This window comes from Tenrec ecaudatus, chromosome 5 (assembly GCF_050624435.1).
Source record: "Tenrec ecaudatus isolate mTenEca1 chromosome 5, mTenEca1.hap1, whole genome shotgun sequence".
Classification (NCBI taxonomy): Eukaryota; Metazoa; Chordata; class Mammalia; order Afrosoricida; family Tenrecidae; genus Tenrec; species Tenrec ecaudatus.
The window spans coordinates 83,086,801-83,106,584 of NC_134534.1; the positions used below are offsets into that span (position 1 = coordinate 83,086,801).

Consider the following 19,784-nt stretch of genomic DNA (forward strand, 5'->3'; position numbering starts at 1 on the left):
TTTTTCGTAGGGGCCTTGGGAGCATAGTGGGTTGGATGCTGGGCTAACAGATGCCCTGCGGGAGAAAGAAGACGCTTTCTACTTCTGTAAATATTTACAGTCTCTGAACCCATTGGGGCAGTTCTACTCTTTCCTATAGGTACTGTCCTGTAAGGTACTTTCAATATTCTTTGTCAGCAACACCATTCAAACGCACCAATTCTTCTTCGCCTTGCTTGTTCCATGGTCAACTGTCACATGCATATGAGATAACTGAATATACCATGGCTTGGGTCAGGTGAACCTTAGTTCTGTAAGTAACATCCTTGCTTTTCTAAACTTTAAGGAGGTTTGTGCTGCAGATTTACCATCATTAATCTCTTGACTGCTGCTTCCATGCACATTAATTATGGCTCCAAGAAAAATGAAATCCTTCACATCTTGTCTTTTATCCCGATGTTAGCTCCTGGTCCAGTTGTCAGGATGCTGGTTTTCTTTACAGTGAGTTGTAACCCATTCCAAAGGTTGCACTCCTGGATCTTCATCAGCAAGTACTCTTAAGTCCTCCTCACTTTCAGCAAGTAAATTTGTGTCATCTGCATAGTGCTTTCTTCCAATTCTGATGCCATATTCTTCTTCATAGAATCCAGATTCTCTGATTATTGTTCAACATACAGATTGAATAGGGATGGTGAGAGGATACAACCCTATGCACACCTTTCCCAATTTTAAACCATGCAGTCTGCCCCTGTTTGGTTTGCCCAACTTTGCCCAACTACCACGCCACCCATGAACAAGTTTCGTATGAGCACAATAAATTGTTCTGGAATTCCCACTCTTCCCGAGACTATTCATAGTTTCTTATGATCCACACAGTCGAATGCCTTTCCACAGTCAATGAAACACAAGTCAACAGCTTTGTGGGATTCTCTGGCATAGGTGAGTATTTCTGGAGCTTCATCAGTATGTTGATGCATTTCACTTGGTATTCCGTCAATTCCTGGGCCTTGTTTTTGGCTAATGTCTTCATTGTGCTTAGACTTATTCTTTCAGGACCATTGGTGCTTGTTCATGTCCTGCCGCTTTAAATGGTGGACTTTCCGTGAGTTCTTTTTGGTGCAGTGATTCTGTGTATTCTTTCCATGCTTCCTTCATCATTCAATATTTTGTCCACAGCGTCTTTTAATATTGCAACTTGAGGCTGGAATATTTTCCTGAGTTCTTTCCATTTAAGATACTCTGCACATGTTCTTCAACTCTGGATCTTGTCACTATATTTTAGTTTGTGTTCTTGAGCCACCTTTGGAGCATTGCTTTCAGCTCTGACTTCGTAAGGTTTTCCATGTGCCTTCTCGGGTCTATGAGGAGGAGCATGTTGCAGAGTCTCTTCGGACAACCACGTTGATCTTTTCTTTCTTTGCTATCTTTTTAATGACTTGTGCTCTCTTCAAGTATGATATTTCTTGCCACAGCTTGCCAGGTCTTGTGTCATTAGTGTTCAATGAATCAAATCTGTTCTCAAGATGTTCACAAAATTCAAAGGAGATAGACTCAAGGTTGTATGTTGGCTCGTGTAGAGTCATTTTAATTTTTTTCAGCTTCAATCTGAACTTAGATGTGAGTAATTGATGGTCTGTTCCACGGTCGACCCCTGGCCTAGTTGTAGTGGAGGATATTGAGCTTCTCCATCATGTCTTACCACAGATGGCTACATTTTATTTCTTTGTATTCCATCTGGAGAAGTCCACCTATGGAGTCACCATTGGTGTTGTTGAAAAAAGGCATTTGTTATGAAGGGCTTGGTCTTATAAATTCTATCATGTGAATTCAGCTTAATTTCTACCACCAAGACCATATTTCCTAACAACCATCTGAGTTCTAATGCTTTCTGGATGTGTTTGTCTGGGTACTTTAGAGAAACAAATTCACAGAAACTCATGTATAAGAGAGAGTTTTATATAAACGTTAAGTGCACATCAAGAAAACATTCCAGCCCAGTGTTGCCCAAACCCACAGGTCCAACATTAACCCATATGTCTGACACCAATCCACAAAGTCCTCCCCCATCTCACAAAACACACACTAGGACACCGACTGCAGGAGGAAAGCCGAATCAGTGAATGTGTAAGTGTCTCAGCGCTGCCAGGGGTCTCCACATGACTGCTCCAGCACCCAGGGCTGTATTGGGGTAGGTCCATGAGGCTTCTCCTTGGGAATATCTTGCAGGAAGTGAGCCTTGCCAGCTGAAGCAGGCAACTTGCTAAGGCAGCTGCACCCTGGTCCAACCATCACAAAGCAAAAGACCTGAGAACTAGAAAGGTGAGGCTCACCGAGCCACTTATCTCTCCACTCTTCAATTAACACCACAGGTGCTTTGTTGGCACTATAAACTAACTCACTTCCTAATGCTGTGACCCTTTAATACAGTTTCTCATGTTGTGATGAGCCCCCAACCATAAAATTATTTTCGTTGCTACTTCATAACTGTAATTTTGCTATTGTTATGAAACTGGTGACCCCTGTGAAAAGAGTCATGACCCACAAACTGAGAACTGTTGCCTTAAAGTGTTAAAGAGTAAAAATGTCACTTTGAAGACTGAGGCGAGCCAGACCTAAACCATGATCTTTTCAACAGCTTCATCTGCTTGTGAAAGCTGGACAGTGAATAAGGAAAGCCAGGGAAGAATTGTTGAGTTACGGTGTTGGCAAAGAATATTGAAAGTGCCATGGACTACCAGAGCAGCAAACCAGTCTGTCCTGGAGGAAATACAGTCAGAATGCTCCTTAGAAGCAAGGGTGACGAGACTTCATCTCGTGTACTTAGAACATGTTTTCCAAAGGGATAGTTCCTTGCAGAGGGATCTATCAGTAAAGCTCAGCGTCAGTGAAAAAAAGGAAGACCACTGATGAGATGGGTTGGCACAGTGGCTGCAACATGACCTCTGGTATGACAGCTGGACTGGGTAATGTTTCCTTTTGTTTTACAGAGGGTCGCTCTGAGTCAGAAGTGTCTCCTTACCACTGAACAGCCATCACAACGGTCCTTCCCCGAAGAATTCTACACTCTTTGATTTACACCATGTCCAAGCAACCGTTTTACATTCGCAGTGGCTCAAGTTATCTTTCTTTTCCATCTTCTTTGAGTTTGGGGAACAAAAAAGAAATCTGGAGGTATAAGATTGGGTCTAAATGATGGATGGTGTAAAGTTTCCCAATGAAATTCTCATAGTACCGTCCTTGCTACCCCTTAGTGTTCTATTCTCTTAAAGTTGCTTCCTAATAAACCACAATGCTCATCCTGTGTCGGTTAAGGTAGATTTTCATTAGTCTCTTGGTTCATCTTTGAGGTTTTCCCCGCCTTTCTTGAGACACTTGATTCATCTAAAAACTGTTGTTTGTTTTTTTTAAAAAAAACTTTTGTTTTATGTTGTACAACATTCCTATAAATTTGTTACAAAGTTCCAATGATTTGATGAGATATTCACTTGAATCTTTAAAAAAAATTTGTAATTAGCACTGCCCTCAAAATCCTTTTTTGTCTCAGGTATAAGGCATCATCAGATAAAAAAAAAAATCTTACCATAGTGAATGAAGGGGGAAGTGCAGAGTGGAGACCCAAAGCCCATTTGTCCGCCACTGGCAATCCCCTCACAGAGGGGTCTAGGGGAGGAGATGAGTCAGTCAGGGTGCGATGCAGCACCGATGAAGAATACAGCTTTCCTCCAGTTCCTAAATGCTTCACCGCCCCCCCCCCCCCAAATACCATGATCCGAATTCTACCTTGCAAGTCTGGATAGAGCAGAGGATGTACACTGGTGCAGATAGGAGCTGGAGGCACAGGGAATCCAGGGTGGATGATACTTTCAGGACCAGGGGTGTGAGGGGCAATACTGGGAGGGTAGAGGGTGAGTGGGTTGGAAAGAGGGAACCGATTACAAGGATCTACATGCGACCTCCTCCCTGGGGGATGGACAACAAAAAAGGGGGTGAAGGGAGATGCCAGATAGGGCAAGATATGACAAAATAATAATTTATAAATTATCAAGGGCTCATGAGGGAGGGGGGAGCAGGGAGGGAGGGGAAAAAAGAGGACCTGTTGCAAAGGGCTTAAGTGGAGAGCAAATGCTTTGAAAATGATTAGGGCAAAAAAAATTTTTAAAAAAGAAAGAAAATGATTAGGGCAAAAAATGTACAGATATGCTTTATACAATTGATGTATGTATGGATTGTGATGAGTTGTATGAGTCCCTAATAAAATGTTAAAAAATAATAAAATCCTTTTTTCCCATGGCATCCAAAGCATTCCTGTTTGAAGGAATACTAACCTAAGAGAACTATCTGCAGCATCCGTGGAGCCCGGACACATGTTTACACATGTTTAGTTTGGATGTATGAACTGGATGAGCGTTATGTGTAAAGATACTAACAAAGCTTATCTAATACAAGTTTTAAAATCTTGCTATCAGAACTCCTGTAGCAATATTTTTTGTCTTACACTTGTATAAGATATGCTTTATGACTCTCTTTACATATAATGACCAAACCAGTTAATATGTACACAAAAGATTAATATGATCAAATTGTTCCCATGATCATTGATTAAGCGGAGTGTGCTTCTTCTAAATCTGACTTTTTAAAAAATAGAAAATTTTATTAGGACTCTTACAGCTCTTATAACAATTCATACATCAAGGGTAGCAAGCACATTTGTACATATGTTGCGTCATCATTTCCAGAACATTTCTTTCTACTTGAACCCTTGGTATCAGCTCCTCTTTTGTCCCTCTCTTCCCCACCTGCCCTTGATAAATGACCCATTGATAAAGGATAAATTGTTATTATTATTTTCATATCTTATACCGTCCAATGTCTCCCTCCACCCATCTTTCTGTTGTTCATTACCCCCTGGGGTGGGTGAGAGGTTGTCCATGGATCATAGTGATCGGTTCCTTTTTCTCCCTCTTCTCCCCACCACCTTCCCCCTAACCTCATGGTATCACTACTCCTATTGTTCCTGAGGGATTTATCCATCCTGGACTCCATGTATTGAGAGATCTTATCTGTACCAGTGTAGGTGCTCCAATCTTGCTGGATTTGTATGGTAGAACTGGGGTCATGATAGTGGGGTGGGGGAAAGAAGCATTGAAGAACTAGAAGAATGTGTGTGTGTGTGTGTGTGTGTGTTATGGGTGCTATACTGCACCCTGGCTGGCTCATCCCTTCCTTGTAACTCTTCTGTGAGGGGATGTCCAATTGTCTACAGATGGGCTTCCGGTCTTCACTCTGAACCTCATCATTTGCATCGATATGATTGCTTGTTTTGGGTCTTCTGATGCCTGACACCTGATTTCATTGAGACCTCGTGATCACACAGGCTGGTGTGTTTCTTCCACGTGGGCTTCATTGCTTCCCTGCTAGATGGCCACTTGTTTAACTTCAAGCCTTTAAGACGCCAGATACTTTATCTTTTAATAGCCAGGCACCATCAGCTTTCTTCTTCACCACATTTGCTTATGAACCCATTTTGCCTTCATTGATTGTGTTGAAAAAGTGAGCATCACAGAATGCCAGGTTATTAGAACAAAATGTTCTTACATTGAGGGAGGGTTTGAGTAGAGGCCCAATGTCCATTTCCTATCTTGATACTTAACATATAAATATATGTACATAGACCTTTATCCCTATTCCTATATATGAATTTATTTACATATATACATGCCTCTATTTTGCCTCCTAGTTCTTTTCTCTATGTCCTTCTACTTTCTTCCTGTCCCACTATCATGTTTGTTCTTCATTCAGCTCTCAGTCATTCCTCTTGGCTACATTGCACTTGATTGAACCCCACCAGACATTCTATACGCTTGTCACCATCGATTTTAGATCTCTTGTTATTCCCTTCTCCCTGGGTTTGTTGGCTTCTCCCACACTTTCCCCCACCTCCCTGTCCCCCTAGTACCGTTGATCCTGTTGGGTTCACCTTGGGATTGTTTATCTTGCCTATCTAATACAGAGAGACATGGCCATATTTTAATATCACCTGTTCCTACAGATTTGATACAGTAAGATTTTCTTCCTTAAGTTTTGGGAAGGGAAATAAAAGATTTTTCCAGGAGAGCCTGCATACGGACCCTAGCTTGTGCAGTGCAGCTGAACTTGGACCACTTCATGATCAAATTTTAAGAACGTGTCAGGACTGCAGTTCCAACTTGTGCTAAGGGAAAACTTAGCAATTACAGAGCCAATGAGCTTCTTATGGAGATTCCAGGGCTGGTCTTCATTTTAAAGTAGTTCCACTGAACTTTCTCCCTCACACTGGAAGTGGAAATGACTCATAGAAACTCAATCATGCATAGAAGCAGCATAATTGGATTGACCAACTTCTGCGCTGTGGGGGAAGTCATGGAAATCTGATGTGTTATGCTCCCGCATTACTTTACTATCACAGAGAGTAATATATGTGTTGATCTGGCAAGCAGTGGATAGAGGCAATGTATTTATGAACTACTTCCTCAAAAAGACCACAGATGCCATGATTACTTCTGTAATGTACTATTTAATCCACACTCATTTTCTCCTTTATCTTTAGTTAAAAAAATCCTAGCAAATCAAGCTATTCTCTAGCTTTGGTTGGACAATCCTGCTTTATGGTTTCAAAACTAGGGTAACCTCACTAGAACAAACAAAAGTCATAGAGACAAACAGTTATTAGTGGTTACTAGGTTCTGGGGGAGGGCAACTGGGGACTTATGCTCAAGAAGCACCGAGTCTCTACTTGTGGTGATGGGAAACTTTTGGAAGCAGTGGTGATGGTTGTGAAATGTGACAAATATAAATTAATGTCACAGAATTGTACATGTAAATAATTAAAATGGCAATTCTTGTTATGTATTTTTCCATAGTAAATTAAAAAATACACAGGTCTTCGTTGCCATTTGAAAGCCTTGTGGTGCATCCATTAAGCACTTTCTGCTAACTGAAAGGTTGTCAAGATGAACTCATACAGTGGCTCCTTGGTGGAAAACCTGGTAATCTGCTCCTGGTAAAGATTATAGGCTAGAAAACCCCACAGGGAAGGTGTACTCTGGCACTATGAAGTGAAATTGAATAGACAGCATGTAACAACAACAACCTTATTACTAATTTATTCCTGAGAAATTTGCCAGTAGATAATTACAGTGAGGAAGAAAACTGATTGCATAGTTCACAGTCATATTTTATACACTAAAATAATTTTAAAATAAATTTGAGAAAATAATTTATTTAACTGTTTGAACTAATTGGAGAAGTGATGTGCTGGGGAAAGTTTGCAGAGGTAATATCAAACCTGGAGGCCAGGAAAGGGATCAGGGACAGATATAAGGCAGTTGAAGGAGGCAGGTGGCATGGTTGAGAGTATGGTTTTATTGAATAAATAAGTAGATAGATTGAAAATAATGGGAACCTCCGGGAGATGGACATATTTGATCAAAGCACACGGGAGCAGATGAAGGGGCAGGAGGAGAGAGTGGAACACAGCCTGGCCCACCAGGCCGTGAGGATGATGTTCCTGAGTAGAGTAGCCAGTCCACAGAGAGAACAACATGGCTGGCCCTACTATGAGACATGATGCCCCTCAGTGACTAAGGGCGATACAGGGGACAGCACCGGAGACACAGTGTGGGAATTTCACCTGACCTGATCCCACCACACCGAGGCAAAGCACTGAAGGAGTGCAGTGGAACAGCAAGGGAATGGAGTGGCAAGGTCCCCAGGGAATGATGACAGTGGACTTTGGGGCCAGGGCGTGGTGCCCCAACAGACTGGACTGGAAAATGCTCCTAAGGGCCAGCAAACGATCCTTGAACTAACTACAAAAAAAAAAGAAAGAAAATAATGGGAACTCAGTTTCTCACAATAAGCAAACGGATTTAGAAAGAATCCTGAGGTGTAAAAATGACATTGGAACTATCTTTAATTAACCCCTGTTTTAATAAACATAGAAATGGAAAATTATAGCTATATCTTTACAGATGCATGTATAAATATGCATACAGATGTTTACTAGCTCTGCATACTGAGTTGGCTAGAAGCAATGATAGCCCAGCATTGATGAACACTCAGATCTTGGTTTTTAATTATTACCCTGAACTGACAGATGTTCCTAATTCATTGGAAAATTGATTGCATATGGGACTGAGGCAGAGTACAAGATGAAATATCTTGTTATTTCAAAAACCAGGAAAATGACCCAGGAATGAATTGGACAGATGGAAAATTTGTACAAGGTTGCATGGCAGGGATCCCACCAGCCAAATAAATCACAACTTCTGCAGCCAAACAAAAAGTGTTAAGAATTATCTACCACTAAAATAAGTGGGAATCCCTTGGTCTACACTGATAATAAGCAAACACACGAGAATAGAAATCTTCTATACATTAGAAGGAATAAATAGATGTTGATGGAATGGTGAGGATGGAGAACATCATTTATCAAACATGACTAGTATTCATGTGGGTAAGAGTTTGATATGGAACAGAATATTAGTATAATTCCATAATGCTCCTACCACAAATAGTTTTGACTTACACAGAGGAAAATGCTAACTTGAAGGTAGAGAAGCTGAGCAGACATTGACTTGACCCATGTCCAAGGGCAACATCACCAAGGGCAATGTAGGTCCCCATTATCATCATTTGTTCATAAAAACATATGACGACTCAAGTCTCCTCATGAGGTAATACCAGATTGACTCAGGTGTTGGACCTGTGCTTTTTCATACTACAAGGGCTGTATGACACAGGGAAATGCTGTCTGAAGGGACACGTTGTCTAAATGCATAATGTGATGCTAGACTGGATGCTGGACCAAAAGGGAAAAAAAGAGAGAGAGACGGATATTGAAGGAGCAGTTAGCAAAAGTTGAATTATGTATGAGGGTTGCTTGGTAGAAAAATATGGTAGTTTATTTCCTGATAATTTGTATGATTATTTGGTGAACATATGGAAGATGGTCTTGGTTTGGGGAAAATATACATTGGAGTATTTAAGAGTGTTAAGACATCATACTTGCTCTGATATGGGTGAGAAAAAAAATGAATGACTACTAAAATGAATGATACATAATTTAATATTTAAGATATAGCTTTATATATTACTATGCTGACAGTTACATACTTATATGTCAATCTACTTATATATTCATATGTTATATGGAATATAACTTAATGTGGTACATCTTTATATTGTTTTATACATTTATATATACATTTTGCAAGAGAAAGAGATGAAATAAATGTAAGGAAATGTTTATATTTACTTAGAGAGAGCAAAATGAATAAATATTAACAAATGCAAGGTGGGGGAGGCTTTTTTTTCTTTTAAAGAGAAAGAACCATCTATGTGAGGTGCCAGGTAAGTCCACGTGGAAAAAGCACACCAGGCTGTGAAGTCCAAGGATTGCCAATAATAAAATCAAAGGCTAGAGGAGGAAACAGGATTAGAGCTTAAATTCTTAGCATTCAGAAGGCGGAAGGCTTTGGATGACAGTGAAAACCCAGACTCTATTTGCAAGGTCCCCACATGGATCAAGCCTGTGGTGAATTTCCTTTGACCATTAACCCAGAATGTGAATGGAAAGGCAATAGTAGACCTTAACCATGTAAGCGCCCCCAAAATGGAGTCTGAGCTAACAACTATCTTTCATTCTAAAGGAGTGTAAAACACGGAGGCAGATGTGTAAGCAGAGGAATGCCTAGAGTAGGACCGGTATGGCACAGGTCACAGGAGTACCATTTGGTGGCGGCGGGGCACCAATAAGCAGTTCCTATTTGCCACACCACTTTCCACTGTCAAGAATTTGAAGCTATAGGTATTTATCACTTGCTATCTACTCACACGTCCAGAAATGGTCTCATAATATGATTTTTGTTTTTCAAGGGAAAGTACCGGTAGTTCTTTCATGATTTCATCCGAATGTCAAGAACTATGAGTTGGGCAGCTAACAGCAAGGGCAGCCGTTGACATTCCCCAGTTTCTCCTTGGGAGGAAGAAGAGCTTTTCTGCTCCCTTAAAGGTTTACAGACCTAAGAAACACAAAGGGGTAGCTCTACTCATCCTACAGGATTGCGATGAGTCAGAAACCACTTGATGGCAATGGACTGGAGTGGTTTAAAAAACCCCAAAGCCAGAGTCTCAAAGCACTGGACCACAGATGGAACACAGGCGGGTGAAGCAGAGGACATGGCCCTGGGCATGGAACAGTGGGTGGGGCGAGGCATGCTCCACTCCCTCTCCACTCCTTTCCTCTAGCTCAGTTCCAAAAGTAGCACTAGAAGTACAATCAGAAATGTTCTTCCACCGTTTTTATATGGTGTTCCCACAATGTCCAAATTACAAAATATATTGTAAACATGAACCGAAGCGTGTCTTTATTGCCATAGGTGCTGTTTTCTGGAGATAAACCTCTACTTCCAAGCTGTCAATGTCCTTATATTTGAACTTTATCCCCACATAACTTTGGACTGCTCTCATTTTTTTCTATGTGAATTAGAACTTACATATTACACAAAAAGATTTACAATCTCAGACAACTTTAGGGGCAGTTCTACTCTGTCCTAGGGGGTCATTATGAGTTGAAATTGACTCAATGACAGTGAGATTCTCCCCTCCCCCGTTATTAAATTACACAAATGAGATGTCATCCAGGGCTTAAATTATGTGATTTGATAAAATGTTTAATTATATGCATTCTAATAAAGTGCCCATTTATATGATTTGTTTCAGCTCTGCATCTCTGATATTAAAATTTGTCATAACCTGCTTAGGGACCACATTGGGAGTTTCCATTCCTTATTCTACCTCTACTTACTCTTCTTAATTTAACCCGTCTAGCCCATAGGTTCATCTCTGGTTGTAGACATGAAAAGAAACAGAATTCAAAACAATATACTGCAAGAAACCCTGGTGGCCTAGTGGTTATGTGTTGGCTCAGAGTTGGCAGTTCAAAAACACCAGCAGCTCCAAGGGAGAAAGACAGGGCTTTCTACTCTTGTAAACAGTCACAAGAAACTCAAAAAGACAGTTCTACCTTGTCCTATATGGTCTCTATGAGTCAGTATCAACTTGTTGGCAGTGGGGTGTTTTTAGACTGCAAGTACAAGTAAGTGGTCTATGCACCCTTGTCATGACCTTGAGGAACTCAAGCCTGTCATATTTTGCCTCCTCCCCTGAAAAACAGGGACAATATCAAAGGTTGTGCTATCTACCCCAGGGCTGTCCTTAAGGTCAGATGAGTCAATACATGTAAAACTGCATTATAAAATGCCATCAGAATTGAGTTAAACCTCAAAAGAGGTGGGGTTTCATGTGCCTTCTGAATGGAGGCTGACCTCCCGGTGAATGGGTGACGACATGGTTTACACAGCTGCATCTGGGATCTCTGCTAAGCTTTGTAAAGATGGTTCTCAGTGCCCGCTCTTCTGACAAGAATTGGCCCTATGACTAAAACAAGCAGGGCGGCTTTTATTAATATCAATAAAAAAAAACCAACAACCTCACTCCTATTGAGTTGACACCAACTCATAGTTATCAAAAGCATGTATTGAGTACCAGTGGATGTGTGCGCTAGGATTATAAAGATGAAATGAACAATGCTGCTAACCCCAGGGTCCGCATTTCAAAGCCATCAGCTGCTCCCTTGAGAAAAACAGGCTTTCTACTCCTAAGAAGAAACCCAAGTGGTCAGAATTACCTTGTCTTACAGGTTTGCTGTGAATCAGAATCATCAGAATCGACTTGATTGATGACCTTGAGTTTTGTTATCATTTGCCTGACCTCATCGGTGGGGCTCTGGAGGAATACAACCAAGATACCTAATATTTTCTCTCCTGTTTAGAAACTTTGGAGGCCAAGTTAGAATCGCTTCACAATGTGGTATTCTGTGGATAGTTGATGCATAGGAGCGTGGGTAATGAGTTCTGTGGACCTGGAATGTTGATCAGTTCCCTAATCACAGAATGGATGCCTTACCCCTACCAGCCATACACCTGACAAAATCCAGTCCTGTTTAGGAGGGGAATTGGGGGGTACAAAGACAATGGAATATGAATGCGATTGGGCTACTGATGTCAGCACTCCCTTCTCATTCCAGCAACCAATGATTACAGACCAACAGGCCTGGAACTCTCTCAGCTGGTGGCTAACCAAGGATTTCTGCATTGTGCTGGCAGAGACCTTGATCGCTCTCTATGGTGGGAAGTGCAAGGTCCTTGCTCCCTGTAGATGTGCTCCTGATAAGAATGTCACTTGAGGAAAGTTTTGGCCGTTGCCAGGCAGTGGGTAGATGGGAGCCAGGAGGTCAGTGGCGGTAGATGGAGAGAAGCCAGGCCACTGCTGAAATCTTATTGAAAGAGGGGAGAGCGAGCTGAAAGACACTGGTGGGTTTGCAATCCGAGTTTGCCTGGAGGGACTACTCTGGGCTGAGGCTCCCTCATTCCCTGTTCCCACCTCCCCACCCCCCCTCCCCCACCCTAGTCCTGATCGCCACTCTTCGGTTTTATAAGCCAGACAAGAAAACAATAGTTTCCACATCTCAATCCTGGGACCCTCGGTTGGAGGGGGAACAAGAAATACTGCCCCGCTCAGGCTTCTGAGAAGGAAAGCAGACCGGGGGAGACATTCCCTGCTTGGACGTGCACCCCCCTTGCCTGGGGACTGACGCAGGTTCATAGGCATGGAGCCGGGCTGAAAGCACTTCTCCCATTCTGGGGCTGGACGAGCGTCCCCAAAGCTGTCCTCTGTCGCCCCTACCCGGAAGCTGCCCAAGCCTAGGTGGGGGTGGGGGTGGGGGAAAGGACCTAGAGAGGAGGGTCTGGTGGGGATTGATTCCCTGGCCACGGAGCTCCGCGGAGCCAAGCACGCGCTAACCGCTATCTTCTGAGTCACTCCTTCCTCCCCTACCACCCCCTCCAGCCCACGACCTTCGACCTCGCACCCCGGGCCCTTGGAGACACTGTGTAAGGTATCAAAAGTCAAAGCGCCGCCGCTCCCCACCCCCACGGCCAAGTCCGCGCGGCGAGGCCAGAGGCTGTGCCTGGGAGGCGCGGTGGCCGCAAGTGGAAAGTGCAAAGACAGAGCCTGAGTGTCCCGGACCCCCCTCTAGGATGGAGGTGGGGTGCGCAAGGTCCACGTGGGCCCCTACCTGGGAAGTCTGACGCCCTCGGCTGCATACCCAGCGGCCGCAAAGCTTCCTCCCACTGGACTTCCCCAGACCAGCTAGCTCAGTCTTATCCTGTGCAAATCCACGGGCCTCCTTTGCTGTTCTCTGTTTTGGGGACACGGGTTATTGTCTTTTTTGTTGGCCACCCGGAGCATTCGCTGGGGTTGCGGTGCGTTGTTTCCTTCCCCGCCCCCGCAGAGTTGTTTTCCCGAGCCAATGCGGATCTGCCTGCGAGCTACGGGTTCTTCCCGATCGCCCGGCGTTTCCTCCGTGCGCCCCCAGTTTTCCCGAGCACCAAAAGCCTGCAAGAAATCGCCGGTCATTCAAGGACCAAAGGGAAGCTCTTCTACACTTGATCTTAGCCAAAAGGCCGAGAAGCGATAAAGCTCTTCCATGACGCCTAGAGTCGGAGCCACAGCTCGTCCCCTACTCTTGTTAAAAGGCCGCTAAAGGTCAAGGATGCAGCTCTTAGAGCCCAAGTCCGAGCTGGAACCGCAATATTAGCATATTATCGCAATTAGGATCCCGGAGCCCCGAGAGCCCGCGGGTGGAGGGCTGTGTGTGGCTCTTATTCGGGACAGTCTCCCCAGCCCCCAGGGTACATCTCTCTTGGTGAGGAAAGCAAGGCTTGCAGGAAGCCATTCCGGATGTTTGCTGCTTTTCATGTGGAATTTGTGGCCGGGCCAGATAACGCTTGGCGCTCCACTTCCAGCGCGGCGGGCAGTAGACGAGACTGAAATAGAAGAGTCCGCGGACCGCTTGCTGCCTCTTCTGCTCACGTCGTCGCCTCCAACGGAGACAGTGAATTAAAAGGGGAAAAATTATATCTAGATAAGCGTATATACAGTAAGTTTGGGGAAGGCACCGTAATTCCTTCCTGGCATCAGGGAAATAAATAAATAAACCCTTGCCTTGTATCTCCCCCAGCGAGCGTGTTAGAAGACGTGGGGTGGGGGTGCTGAACTATAGACTCCATTCCAACCTCAGAATCATCACTCTTACTTGGCTTCTCCAGAATCTTGCCAGATAACGACTTACTAGCTGAACTCCGAGAACGAGTGCAAACAATACTGAGACATCCTTAGGCTTTCTTCAGAATGATTTTCCCTTCTTGGCTTCCCTGCACGTCCGCCCTGTAATGGGATGGGTGAGGAAGAACAAGAGGATGCAGACCGTGTACAAGGATAAATCCGTGGGTAGAAATTGTTTAATTCACATGTGGATTTCTTGTACCCTTTTTATTTTTAAGGGATTAATCAAGTTGATTAATTTAGGAAGGAAAACGAGTGTGAAATGAGTATTGCTGTTTAGTTTCATTTTCAACGCAAACAAACAAAAGTGATTTTTTTTTGTTTTCGTTCAGTGCATAAAAGCTTCTGAGCTAATATAAAATTCTGCGTTGAGGTTTTTGAGTATATCTATTATGATGCAGAAATATCAGATAATTCTAAGAAGCATGTAAAAAGGCACTAACGAATGTGATTGAAGTATGAAATGTTATGATATCTGTGAGCACTCCCAATAAAATGATTACTAAAAAATGAACTAATGGATTAATTCAAAATATTGCTAGTATCATTTTCTTATTTATATACTGTCTGCATTGTATTTGTGTTTTATTTTAAAACCTCTTTTGTTTAACAAATGAAGTTTTAAAGGAAAAGTATATAATCAATTTAAGAGCTACTGCTTTAAAACAACCAATTAAAAACAACACCATTCTATCACAGGAAGTCCCTCAACAAGATGGATAGACAGGATGGGCTTCAACCATAGAACAATTGAGAGCATGGTGCAGGAGAGTGTTGTTGATAGTTAAAACCGGCGGGATGGCACTACCAACAACATCATTTCCAGAGGCTTTGGAAGTTGACGGATCTACTTTCCAAAAATCATTGGAAATCCTGTGGCTTCAGGTGTACTGACCGAATATGGGGTCACCATGTGTTGTAACAGACTCTACAGATGTTGTTTGGGGGGGGAGATAATTCCCTGAAGATTTATCTTTTCTTCTTGAGACATGATACCCAGGACCTGCAACCAGGTTCTGCAGTCATCATTTCACTATTTTTGTTTGGAGGAGTGTCTCAAAAAGTTTGTTTAAGACAAGGAAGCAGTGGGTTCTTTGCAGGAAACAAACCCAGCATCAATGAAATTGAAGAAAAGACCCCGGCTAGCCAAGGCTTTCGGTGTACTCGGTTTTGACCGATGACTTTGTCATGCATGTAGCAACACACTAAAAGCTGTCCCTGTTGCTGTCATATCTTGCATGTAAGCACTTCGTTTTCATTACCCCTTCTGAGCAAACAAAGAAAATTTGTTCTGAAGATTATTGTATTGATTTATTTTGCCAAATTATCTCTAATTATGCAGGAATGACTGTGTTAGTTGCCTTAGAGAACAACACAAATACACAAACAACAACCTGGCACAGAGTGATAAAGAGCTCTGGAGGCAGACTACCAGGTGTGAATTCCACGGCCCCCCTCCAATACCCCCACCTTGTGGGCTCAGTTCCTGAACCTTTGTGCCTCAGTTTCCCCTGTGTAGAACAGTGTCCTAGCATCTAACTTGTTAATGGCATGAGCTAGTTTTCTAATTAATGCTTGGAGTGTGCATGCCATAAGTACTGTAGGAACTGTTTCAAAATCACACTGAAAAGGATTTCCCACTCTAAATGCAACAGAGTATTTAGGTCAATGTTGCTTCTGGTTTGGGGATTTTTTCTGATCATATTTTAGGAAAAGAGTAAATCTTGTATATAAAATCTTATATATAAAATACCCTTCATTAAGTTTTAAACTGGACAAACAAGCATCAGGATCAGGGAGACCATTACCATGAGGCCATTATGGTGCCCCCCCCCCGTCTTGCCTTTTTGTGTGCCTGACACACATAAGGAACAGTTTTACTATATCTAGTACACATTTCTTGTACAGACATTCAAGATTGGTTGCTCATTCTGAGAAAAATCTTTAATTTCTACAGGGTGGGTGACTGGATATGTTATTCCATATTCAATCTTTTCCTGAGAAAATGCCACGGATATTACATTTTGAACATAATGCAAATAATTGGAGCCCTTGAGAGTCAATTTATTTCCTTTTCCTTCTCCATCTTCTACCAAGTGTCTTTTGTATCCCAAAGCAAGATTTTTTCTGCCTCAGAACTTTCTATTCTTAAAAAAATATTTTAAATGAGAATGCAAACTATGTACATGGTTTAAAAGGGGGGGGGAACCCCACAGCATACAGAAAGGGTACAGGAAGAGAAATGCTCCGGGCATAGCTATCTTCACCAAGGATGGGTCCCTCCCCATTTGTATAGCAGACACTCCTGTAGTTTCCAGAAGAAATCTAGGCTACCAACCCCTGAAGTGCTTTTTGCCGCTGTCATAAAGGTTTGATTTAAGAGGTCATAAGTAGTGGTGCTAAGGAGCTTTGGTGTGGTTGTGGGTTAGTCATTGAGCAATTAACCACAAGACCAGCTGTTCAAACCCACCAGCGGCCAGAAAGATGAGGGTGAAAAATGAGGCTGTCTGTTCCATGCCAGGCTATTGAAAACCTAGGGTCCTTATGAGGTGGAGTCAATTTGCTGGCTGTGGGTTTGGGCTAAATAGATAAGTTACCTCTGTCTTAAAGGGTGGCTGTGAATAAAAATCTACTTGACAGCAGATATGAATGTAATTACTTTTTTGTTGCTTGCTTTCCTTTCGTAGGTTCTTCATTCGTCCATCAGAACTGCCCTGTGGCTGTGGCGAGCACTTCAGACAGTTTGCCCTAAGTCTCCGCCAGAGGAGAGGACATGGCACCGGCATCAACTCCAGCCAGTTTTCCCCAGGACAGGTGTAGCCTGGAAGCGCGGGCTGGGGGTTGGGTGGTGTAAGGAGAAGGGGTGGGTGGGGTGGGGAGCAGGGGAGGGGAAAGGGGAGGGCGCGGGGTTGAACCCGGACTGGGAACTCGGGTTGCGGGCTGGGCGTGGGCCTAAGAGCTGCTGCCGGCCCGCCCCCGGGGCTCCATTGGCCGCGGCGCCGCAGAAAAGGCCCCGCTGACCAGGGGCCCTCCAGTAGCACCGCGACGCGGGTCTTGCTGCGGGTCCGCGCGGGGCCGGAGCGTAGGCGGCGGGGTGGAGATCGGCTCGGCGGAGTCGCCCGCACACTCTGTTCCGCTGAGCGAGGGCAAGCGCCCCCGCGGGCCGTGGAGGCGGCGAGTCTGGGCGGCGGGCTGCGGGCAAGGGGGTGGCCTGGAGCGCCATGAGTAGTCCGGATGCGGGATACGCCAGTGACGACCAGAGCCAGGCTCGCAGCGTGCTGCCGGCGGTGATGGCGGGGTTGGGCCCCTGCCCGTGGGCCGAGGCGCTGAGCCCCCTCGGGGAAGGCAAGGTGAAAGGCGAGGCGGCGGCGGCGGCCAGCGGCGCGCCGGCCGGGGCCTCGGGCCGGGCCAAGGGCGAGTCCCGAATCCGGCGGCCCATGAACGCCTTCATGGTGTGGGCGAAGGACGAGCGCAAGCGGCTGGCGCAGCAGAACCCGGACCTGCACAACGCAGAACTGAGCAAGATGCTGGGTGAGTCTGGGCCGCCAATGGAGGTCAGGGAACCCCGATTTCCTAGACCCAGTAGAGGTTCCGTCCACGTCCCTCTCCGGGGGCCCCCCTTCCTTTCCTTGTACCCGGACTCCCAATTTCTTTGCCTTGGATCTTGGGCGCTACTGGCTGTAGCGCCAGGGTCCAGCGCTGCCGGGGAGGGGTCCGCCCCATCCCCTAGCCCTTCACCCCTTGTGGGTCCTGATTCAGTTCCTAGGAAACCGGGGTGTGCGGGAGGCGAGATGCGAGAGCCGGGGTCTCCAGGGAAAAAGAAGAGCGGGTTTTAAAGAACCCACATCATGGACGGAAGCGCCTTGGGGCGCTGGGGTCCCAGACCTTTAACGCTGCCTCCTGACCGTGCTCCCCAGTGGGGTGGAGGGTGTCCCGGGGGCGCGGAGCGCGCGGCTAACTTCTGCTTCTGGGCCCCGCAGGCAAGTCTTGGAAGGCGCTGACGCTGGCGGAGAAGCGCCCCTTCGTGGAGGAGGCCGAGCGGCTGCGAGTGCAGCACATGCAAGACCATCCCAATTACAAATACCGGCCGCGGCGCCGCAAGCAGGTGAAGCGACTGAAACGGGTGGAGGGAGGCTTCCTGCACGGTCTCGCCGACCCCCCGTCCACCATCCTGGGTCACGACGGTGGTCGCGGGGCCATGGAGGGTCTGGGCTTGCCCTTTGCGGAGCAAGGCTTCCCCGCTGGCCCGCCACTGCTGCCCCCGCACATGGGCGGCCACTACCGCGACTGCCAGGGCCTGGGCGCGCCCCCTCTCGAGAGCTACCCGCTGCCCACGCCCGACACGTCCCCGCTGGACGGCGTGGAGCCCGACGCAGCCTTCTTCGCGGCCCCGCTGCCCGTGGACTGCCCAGCGGCCTCGGGTGCCTACAGTTACCCGCAGGCCTCGGACTACGCAGGACCCCCAGAGGCAACCGCCGGACCCCTGCACTCCAGGCTGGGCGCCGAGTCCGCGGGCCCTGCGCTGCCGGGCCTCCTCGCGCCCCCCAGCGCCCTGCACATGTACTACGGCGCCCTGGGCTCGCCGCCCCCGGCGGGCGGCGCGCGCTGTTTCCAGGTGCCGCCGCCGGCTCAGCACCCTGCGGGGCCTGGGCAGCCATCGCCCCCTCCGGAGACCCTGGCCTGTCGGGACGGCGGGGACCCGAACCAGCCAGCCAGTCTCCTCGGGGAGGTGGACCGCACGGAGTTTGAACAATACCTGCACTTCGTGTGCAAGCCCGAGATGGGCCTCCCCTACCAGGGACACGACTCGAGTGTGACTCTCGCGGACAGTCACGGGGCCCTGTCCTCAGTGGTGTCCGATGCCAGTTCTGCCGTATATTACTGCAACTATCCTGACGTTTGATGGCTCCCGAGCTGCCGAGCCTACCGGCCAGAGGCACAAACAGTGTTACACACTTCCTGGAGGCCTAAGGAAATCCTCAGCCTTGAGTTGTTCTGTTTTTTTGTTTTGTTTTGTTTTCAAATTGCCTTAGCATATAATTTATGGTAATTTATTTTTCTACCACTTGAACATTTGGGAGGTTGCGGTTCAAGTTTTGTCCAGAGATTTACTTTGCGCACTGGAATTGTCAGTCCCGTTTTTAAGTTAGGGTGACCAGTGTTGTACGTGCCCCAGAGCAGCCGGCTTCGTTTCCTGAAAGTTTAATGATCAAAGAGATTTTGTTGTGGGTGTGTTTCTTAAATCTTAAAAAGTTTTTTTTTTTTAAAAATCTGTGTTTTCACTTTGCCTAGTTAGTGATGACTGTCTTAAGTCAATGTTATTATTAAGGTTTAAAATACTTTAGTGGCGACCTTTATTATAATCGCCCCATAGATTCTCATTCTCTCCTAAAAGTAGACCCAAATGGTTTCAAAGGGAAATTGTGAAAAATGAGTATTGGGATATCCACATTCGTTTTAAATGGATTTTGGTAGAAAAAGAACCTCATGGAATGCACCTAGACCGTACATTCTAGGTGCTCTTGCTCTCTGATGTAGTGGTTAATCTTATATGTAAGTTCTTTCAATTCTAGTATCTC

The 19,784-nt window shown here is 45.5% G+C and overlaps 1 protein-coding gene across 1 annotated transcript; it reads left to right on the plus strand.

Annotated features, from left to right (window-relative positions):
- Positions 1–17,426: 17,426 nt before the first annotated feature.
- Positions 17,427–19,108, plus strand: SOX17 (SRY-box transcription factor 17). The gene is made up of 2 exons (XM_075550680.1): positions 17,427–17,736; positions 18,186–19,108. The coding sequence occupies exons 1-2, from the start codon at positions 17,427–17,429 to the stop codon at positions 19,106–19,108; spliced, it is 1,233 nt and encodes a 410-aa protein (XP_075406795.1).
- Positions 19,109–19,784: the final 676 nt, after the last annotated feature.

Bases quoted from the DNA above. Each gene is read 5' to 3' on its own strand.
- SOX17 (XM_075550680.1), top strand. From the start codon at position 17,427: ATGAGTAGTCCGGATGCGGGATACGCCAGTGACGACCAGAGCCAGGCT. The intron at 17,737-18,185 runs GTGAGTCTGGGC...TGGGCCCCGCAG, and splicing joins AGAACTGAGCAAGATGCTGG to GCAAGTCTTGGAAGGCGCTG.